At 41.3% G+C, this 8,976-nt stretch overlaps 1 protein-coding gene across 1 annotated transcript; it reads right to left on the bottom strand.

The window, feature by feature from the left end:
- Nucleotides 1-346: 346 nt before the first annotated feature.
- LOC306640349 (la-related protein 1B-like) lies at nucleotides 347-2,521 on the bottom strand. The gene is made up of 2 exons (XM_079104552.1): nucleotides 1,749-2,521; nucleotides 347-1,629 (listed from the first exon to the last, which is right to left on the bottom strand). The coding sequence occupies exons 1-2, from the start codon at nucleotides 2,414-2,416 to the stop codon at nucleotides 1,290-1,292; spliced, it is 1,008 nt and encodes a 335-aa protein (XP_078960678.1). The 5' UTR covers nucleotides 2,417-2,521; the 3' UTR covers nucleotides 347-1,289.
- Nucleotides 2,522-8,976: the final 6,455 nt, after the last annotated feature.

Below are 8,976 nucleotides of genomic sequence, written 5' to 3'. Positions count from 1 at the left end.
TATAGCATGTGTTCTTTGACCACAGTGGAATTAAACTAGGAATCACAGAAAGATAACATCAAAATCTTCAAGCACTTGAAAACTGGACAACACATTTCTAAATAATCCATTCAGAGAGCATACTGAAGTAAAACAAAAATGTGTGGAATGAAAACAAATGTACAACACCTCAAAATTTGTGGGACATAGATAAAGAGGACTTAGAGGGAAATTTATAGTACTAAGTGCATATGTTAAAAAAAAGAAAAAAATCTTAAATCAATAATCCAAGCTCCCACTTCAAGAAACTAGAAAAAAGAAGAGCAAAAATAAATCCAAAGCAAACACAAGGGAAAGAATATTTTTTTTATTTATTCTTGTAATTTTATTAATAATGCATAAATGGTTAATGGACAGGCATCACCAACTTGACTGACCTAAATTAACTATCCTGTGGAAAAAGTATTTTCTATATTATCCAACTTACCAATGATTGCTCATAAGCTGGTTAAAAATGTCATTTTGGACCCAAGTTTACACAATAAATAAATCTAACTTTTACAATCAGCCATTATATCTTTAAAAAACAAGCAAACAAACAATGTCACATTTCTTCAACTTTTAAAACACCTGCCCAAGGTGCTTGCTGGGAGTGGAAGCACAGGGCTGACAAAGAAGTGAGATAAAGATTTCTGTGAAACTGTCCATCATTAATGCTTTTCTGATGGGCAGGACTTATACTGATGTATCAAAAATACATTTTGAAGAATAATGGAAAAAAATACCCTTGTTATTTCTTCAATTTCTTACCCCTCAAATGTCCACATTAATGGTTCTTACAGTCCATGTGAAACACCGTAACACGTGAGTTATGCGATGTTCACCATGGCAAAGGGCAGATCAAGAGCCAAGGGCCTGGCAGGCTGGGAACGCCACGCCGTCCTCTCTCTCTCTGCTTTATTGACCTGGACACAAGGACATCTGCCTGGAACAAAGACAGAACCTGCAGTGCATCCACAGCAATGAGAGTCAGCTTCCCCGCAAATAAAGCAGCCACGCGGTCTGAGTCCAGTCACACAGAAAAGGGCGGGCAGCTCCTGGAAGCCAGCAGCAGTCCCCGGCTCTGTCTCCCGTCGTGGCAGAGGTGGTGGTCTCCACTGCTGTGCTGCCCGGGGTGGGCAGTGGACACTCTCACACAGAAGGCAGGCTGGTGGCTTCCATCTCTGCAGCACGGTTTGCTCCAGTGTTTACAGTGCATTTCAGTGAGTCACCTGCTCCACTGCACATTCCCACAGATGACATCCGGGGCCTCAGTAGATCATCACCCTGACTGTATGTGAGCAAAAGGCTTGGCCTGGCACGAACTCCGGACAATCAATCAGCCGGGAGAAGTCCGTCTGTGGCACACTCCTGGGAGGAGGGCCCGGGATCGGCCATTTTTCTGGTTCTATCTTTTTCCTCATTTTCTCATCCACAACTTCTACTTCTGTGCTGTCCTTCAGGGCCTCCAGAATGAGATTAAGGTTCGTGGTGAGAGCCTGAACGCGGTGAAACCCAGCAATCAGGGAAATGGGCAGGAAGCCGTGCGCGTCCATCTTTCTCCGAAGAAAGAAGTCCCGTTCCAAGTTTTCTATACTGAAGTAATATTCTCTGAGAAGCTCTGGATTCTACACTGCGTGACAAATGTCCTCCCTCACGTGTCTGAGCACAGTGGAGGCCGGCTGTCCTGACATGGAGCTGCATGTCCAGGGTCAGGCCTCACAAGGGACATTTGACGCTTAATATACTCTTTAAGCAATGCTTCTTCCACAGGATACACCTGCACACCCGTACCATCGTCATAGTAATACATCATACTGGTGTTAATTTCTGTTTGAAATGGTGGATCCGTCCTTTCACCATGTTCTCGGTAACCATACGAATAATCAAAGTTCACTCGAGGGTTTCCTCTGCCTCGCCCTCTTCCCCGGCCTCTTCCTCTTCCTCGGCCTCTGAAGGAACCTCGGATATTACCCCCCTCACTCCTCACACTGGACACTTCATCCTGATCATCTCTTTTTTCTCTGTCTCGCCTCCAACTTCGTGTGTCGTTTCTCCTGTTATTATGGGATGACTTATTTGCTTCAGGTTGACACCGAGAGCTGTTCCGGGATCCAGGTCTCTCCTGACTCTCTGGTCTTACATCCTCTAAGTGCAGTGGTACCCACTTGTGTTTGTTAGCTCTCTTTCGCTGACCCCTGGACTGGGCCTCGTCCTCACTGATGTTTTCGATAGGACCATCTAATTTTGCGTCCCAGTTTTCTTTGCTCTCACTGTTTCTCCTCTTTTCAACCTTCTCTTCTTTTTCTTTTCTGATTTGTGGCTTCTTATTTCCTTGGCTGATGACACTCTGAGATCCAGTGCTCACTAACTCTCCTGGTGTTGGCCAGTTTGCCATATCGCTGAAATCACTGGCCTTATTGGGTTTCCTTGTCTTGAGTTTTCCTGCTTTTATAATTTTGGGGGAACTGAGCTCGGCCGCTGCCTCGCCGGGCCTCGCGCGGCGGCCCGGGAAAGAATATTATGTTACATAATATGTTAACACAAAAACCTATGCAAGAGTCTTCATAGCAACTTATGTACAGGTTAGAAATAATCAAACATTGTGCTTACAATATTCCATTTCCGGATGTTTGTGATGTCTATATATGCAAATATTGTTATTTTTTATATCAATATCTGGTAGTATAAGCCTTTCCAGAGTTGACCACTCTGGCATGACCTTTTTTAGTCAATAATTACTTTCAAGTAATTACTTGAAAAGCTACGGTCAAACCTGTGGGCCTGAGAACCATCTTGTTTCATATGTTTTCATGTATTTTTTGCTCTGGCACATTGAAGTTAAGCCATATTGTTTCCATGCTTTATACATTCCCCTTCCTCAGAGTTTACTTTTTTTTTTTTTTTTTAAATTCTTCATTCCCAGGCTGGAAGCCTCAGTTTTTAATCATGAGGCTTTAGAAGAGCATCATTTTGCATTTCCAAGTTTTGAGAACATCTTTAATAGTTGCAATAGTTAACTACTTCCTTCAGGGCATTGACTGAAACCATTTGAAACTACTAGTGAGATTTTATAACTGATCCTAAAAATTGGGAAAAAGCAAAATTGTTTCCTAGTTTCCCACTTCCACCTGTTCATGCATGCTCCAGCCACCAAGTCAAAGAAAATGCATTGGAAGGCACATGAGCACTTGTATCACAATGTATCTTTGGCATCCTGTGGGTCCTCAGTCCCCAACTGGGTAAGTTGAGCTATCCTTGAAGCTGCTCCATGTTCTTAGACAAGTAGAGTAGAGGGCAGAGAAAACTAAAATTTCTCTGAGGTGTTCTAGAGTGTTTGGGTCCAGAGGATCCTTCAGGTTCTGCCTGTTCTGACCTCCAAACCAAGTAGAGGTCCCAGGGGTTACTTCACTTGTTGAAATGATTACCCAAAGCACTTCTTCCAAGGGACCCAGGATCAACTTAATGGGGCAAATCTCCTTTAGATTTACGCAGACTTCAATCCAAATTGGGCCTGTAGCACTCAAAGCCCAAAACGAGGTTACTCTGCCCATGAAGGTACATTTATAACAGGGGAAAGGTGCTGGTTTGTGGGCAGTGGAGCATGTACTTTCTGCCTGATTGCTTTTCAGTCTTCAGGATCTGGGCTTGTGTTAATTTGCCTGACTGTCCTAGTCTCTTAAGCTCCAAGAGTGAGAAGTATTATGCACTAAGCTAGAAAGGTGGACCTAAAGAGAAAAAGATTCTATCCTTGTTAACATCTCAGTTGAATTAATCTCTGCTGTTTCTTGTTGCTGGCTCTTTGCGGTTCCAAAATCCATGGATATTTGTCACCGCCTGCAGCAACAACTTGCACGGGTCTTATGGGTGGTGGAGTGGAAACTGAGGCACTTCTATCTTTCTCTTTAGTGCACTGCTTTCTTGCTTGTTTATAGAGGATAGAGGAAATGAGGTTTACTTGCTTTGAGAGGAGAGAGAGAGAGACTGCTTATCAGAGAGAAAGAAACTTTGCTTAAGAGAGATTTTGAAAGAAGGACAGGCTTTTCTTAGAGCTTAGAAGAAGAGAGACCTGCCACGCCTTAAAGTCCTGCATCCTGTGAACTAAGGGTACGTCTACCTAAGGTGCCCTAGTGATGCGTCTCAGTTCTCCGTTCTGCGATCTGCCTTCCACCGCCCCTACTCGCTGCTGCCGCGCGTGTCCTACTAGCTGCTGCTCTGTCTTTTCTCCTCTGGCTACTGCTGCACCGCGTGTATCTTGCTGCTTCTCTGCTAATGGCTGCTGTTGCGTATGTCCCTACTAGCTACTGCCACGTGTTTTTCCCTCTGGCTACTGCCTCGCGTGTGTCTTTCTTCTCCTGCTTTTCTGGTAATGGCTGCTGTAGCGTGTTTTTCCCTCTGGCTGCTTCTAATGGCTGCTGCTGTGTGTGTCTCGCTCCGCCTACACTTATATCACCTCCAGGACGCAGAGAGCAGGGCCACACCTCTTACGCAAAGATTAGGCGAGACGCTCCGAGCAGGCAATTAGTACTTGAGAACTCATGCGCATACATTGTGTGCGTGGAAGAGAAAATCACCTGAGTGTGCTTATGTCAATTAACCTCCTCGCTGCCGATGTGATCAGGCGCCATCCCGGCGCTGCCAACATGGCACAGCCCCCAACAGTTTCTATTTTTTTTTCCTGCAGTTTTGGCTCACTGAATCTTGGCTTCACCAATTCTTTTATTTACTGAAATTTGAAAGGTGGAGGCAGAAGAGAAGATTTTAAACTTTGCATTTCTGCTGCTTGGGGTCTAGCTATTTTTTTTTTTTCCTATTTGAAGTATTTGGATAAGGCTAAAATTTTAATTTCTCTGTAGTAGATTATTCTTCATATTTTTCTTATTGTATTGTTCACATCTGCTAAAAGTTTTCATGTATCAAGATTGTTTTGTGACTGTTACAGTACCTGCAGGTTTGATTACACATGGCTGCCGCCATTTTGAGAAAACAGCCAGGCCCTATAGGACCCCTGGCCAGACTGACTGAGCTCCGTCTCCAGGATCCCTCAACCCAACCGATCACTCCCTGCCTCTGGGACCCTCACATCGACTGACTACTCCCTGCTGCCAGGACTCCCAGACCAACTGACTGCGCCCTATCACCAGGAACCCAGACCGATGGCACCCAGCCTCCAGGATCCCACAACCACACCAAACACACCTGACCTCCAGGACCCCTGCCTGACCAACCGCATCCTGCCTCCAAGACCTCCAGCTGACCACGTCGACACCCTGAGCTGCAGCTCCACATTTGCCAACACATTTCAAAGCCACAGTGGCCATCTTGGATAATCCTGGAAGCCGTAGCTCTAAAATCATTAGGTGAGGCAAATCCCATCCTGAGACACCTGCTGGAGGCTTGAAGCTCATAGTCAGGTACCTCTCAAGCATCAGGCTACTGAACTCTGGGAGGTTTCATTACTATATGACTGTTATACTGTAGATTTTCTTTTGTCTCCATATAGAAAACATTTGTTTTTATTTCTTTACTTTCTTGCTCTCTTTTCCTTTTGTTTACCTGTTCCCTCACAGTCTCTTTCTCCCTTTTTTGCATGCGAACATCCAATTTCTTTTGATTACACTCTCACCCTTTCTATTATCTAGAACTTCTGTATAATCTTTTCTTATCCCATTAACAGCCACATTCTACATCCCTCTGCATCCTCCTTGTCCTCCATTAGAAACTGCAGACCTTATTGCAAATCTGTTTATTGAAAATAATATTTTAACACATTCTGTTTATTATGACAATTTTGTTATTGTACTCATAGGGGCATTTGGTGTAGGATTGCATAGTGTCTGAATTGGGCACTGCTAATATTGATCTCCCCTTAAAGAAAGGGTTTTGGAAACCTATAAGGCCAGTATAAACCGATAGGGGGAAATCTGCAATACCCCAGATCTGCACTGTTAGAGGGGAAGATACATGAACAACATGAAAAAACAAGAAAATGATCCAAACAAATCTAGATTCTATATTAATAGAATCCAATGACAGTATGTTACAAGAAATGTCAGAAAAGGACTTCAGATTATATGTGATTAAGATGATTCCCAAAGCAAAGGATGAAATAAGAGAGCAGATGCAGGCAATGAATGATAATACCAATAAGCTGAAAGAGCACCTGCAGGAAGCAAAAGATCATTTCAACAAAGAGATAGAGATTCTCAAAAAAAACCAAATGGAAATCCTTGAAATGAAGGAAACAATAAACCAAATAAAAAACTCAATGAAAAGCATCACCAAAAGACTAGACTACTTGGAAGACAGAACCTCAGACAATGAAGACAAAATATTTAATCTTGAAAATAAAGTTGCTCAAACAGAGAAGATGGTAAGAAATCATGAACAGAATCTCCAAGAACTATGGGACATCATGAAAAGACCAAATTAAAGAATTATTGGGATTGAGGAAGGCACAGAGATACAAACCAAAGGAATGAACAACTTATTCAATGAAATAATATCAGAAAATTTCCCAAGCCTGAAGAATGAAATGGAAAATCAAATACAAGAGGCTTACAGAACACCAAATGCACAAAATCACAACAGATCCACACCAAGGCACATTGTAATGAAAATGCCTAACATTCAAAATAAAGATAGGATTTTGAAGGCTGTGAGAGAAGAGCATTAGATTACATACAGGGGGAGACCAATATGGATAGCAGCAGACTTCTCAACCCAGAGTCTAAAAGCTAGAAGGGCCTGGACCAACATATTTCAAGCTCTGAAAGAACATGGTTGCCAACCAAGAATCCTATACCCAGCAAAACTAACCTTCAGCTTTGAAGATGAAATAAATCCTTCCATGATAAACAAAAGTTAAAAGAATTTACACATAGAAAGCCTGTACTAGAGAATGTTCTCAACAAAATATTCCTTGAGGAGGAAATGAAAAACAACAATGGAGGTCAGCAAAGGGAGGAACTACCTTAGAGAAAAACCACTCAAAGGAGAAACCAAGCCAACTTAAAAACCAAAAATAAGCCAAATGACTGGGAATACAAATCATATCTCAATAATAACACTGAACGTTAATGGCCTAAACTCATCAATCAAAAGACATAGACTGGCAGAATGGATTAAAAAGAAAGACCCAACAATATGCTGCCTGCAAGAGACTCATCTCATAGAAAAAGACATCCACAGACTAAAGGTGAAAGGATGGGAAAAAACCTACCACGCACCCGGACTCAGTAAAAAAGCGGGGGTTTCCATCCTTATATCAGATAAAGTGGACTTCAAGCCAAAGTTAGTCAGAAGGGATAAAGAAGGACATTTCATACTGCTTAAGGGAACCGTAAATCAGGAAGATATAACGATAGTAAATATTTATGCTCCAAACAATGGTGCATCCCTGTACATCAAACAAATCCTTCTCAATTTCAGTAATCACATAGACCACAACACAATAATTCTGGGTGACTTTAATGCACCGCTGTCACCACTAGATAGATCTTCCAAACTAAAACCAAACAAAGAAACCATAGAGCTCAATAACACAATCAATGACCTAGGCTTAATAGACATATATAGAATATTCCATCCATCAACGAGTGGATTCACTTTCTTCTCAGCAGCACATGGAACCTTCTCAAAAATAGACCATATGTTATGCCACAAAGCAGCCCTTAGGAAATGAAAAAAAAAATAGAGATACTGCCTTGTGTTCTATCAGATCATAATGGACTGAGAGTAGAAATCAATGACAAAATAAAAAACAGAAATTACTCCAACACCTGGAGACTAATAATGTGCTATTGAATGAAACATGGATAACAGAAAACATCAGGGAGGAGTTAAAAAAATCTTAGAGGTCAATGAGAACGATGATACAACATATCAAAATCTCTGGGACACTATGAAAGCGGTACTAAGAGGAAAATTCATTGCATGGAGCGCATTCCAGAAAAGAATGAAAAGTCAACGACTAAATGACCTAACATTACAGCTCAAAGCCCTAGAAAAAGAAGAACAGAATAACAGCAAAAGTAGTAGAAGACAGGAAATAATTAAAATCAGAGATGAAATCCATGAAATTGAAACAAAAGAAACAATTCAAAAAATTGACATAACAAAAAGTTGGTTCTTTGAGAAAGTAAACAAAATAGACACTCTAACGAAGAGAAGGAGAGAGAAAACTCAAATTACTAAAATTCGTGATGAAAAAGGAAATATCACGACAGACACCACTGAGATACATAACATAATGAGAAGCTACTTTGAAAATCTGTATTCCAACAAAATAGAAACTACCAAAGACATTGACGAATTTCTAGAGACATATGCTCCTCCCAAATTGAACCAGGAGGACATATACGATTTAAACAGATCAATATCGAGCAATGAAATAGAAGAAGCCATTAAAAACCTACCATCCAAGAAAAGCCCAGGACCAGACGGATTCTCAGCCGAGTTCTACAAGACCTTCAAAGAAGAACTCATTCCAATACTTCTCAAAGTATTCCAGGAAATAGAAAAAGAGGGTACCCTACTGAACTCATTATATGAAGCTAATATCACCCTCATACCCAAACCAGGAAAAGACACATCAAGGAAAGAAAATTTTAGACCAATATCCTTGATGAATATAAATGCAAAGATCCTTGACAAAATATTGGCAAACCATATACAAAAGCATATTAACAAAATGGTGTACCGGGATCAAGTGGGGTTCATTCCTGGAATGCAAGGATGGTTTAACATCCATAAATCAATAAACGTAATCCATCATGTCAATAGACTTAAGGATAAGAATGATATGGTTATTTCAATTGATGCAAGAAACGCGTTCCACAAAATACTACACCCCTTCATGCTGAAAACACTAGAAAAAATAAGGATAGTAGGAAGATACCTGAACATTGGAAAGGCTATTTATGCTAAGCCCATGGCCAACATCATTCTTAATGGAGA

This window comes from Sciurus vulgaris (assembly GCF_902686455.1).
Source record: "Sciurus vulgaris genome assembly, chromosome: 1".
NCBI lineage: Eukaryota > Metazoa > Chordata > Mammalia > Rodentia > Sciuridae > Sciurus > Sciurus vulgaris.
The sequence above is the reverse complement of the archived record's forward strand: the minus strand, read 5'-3'. Positions and strand labels throughout refer to the sequence as shown.

Bases quoted from the DNA above. Each gene is read 5' to 3' on its own strand.
- LOC306640349 (XM_079104552.1), bottom strand. From the start codon at position 2,416: ATGGCAAACTGGCCAACACCAGGAGAGTTAGTGAGCACTGGATCTCAG. The intron at 1,630-1,748 runs GTCCCTTGTGAG...AGAGCTTCTCAG, and splicing joins GAGTATATTAAGCGTCAAAT to AGAATATTACTTCAGTATAG.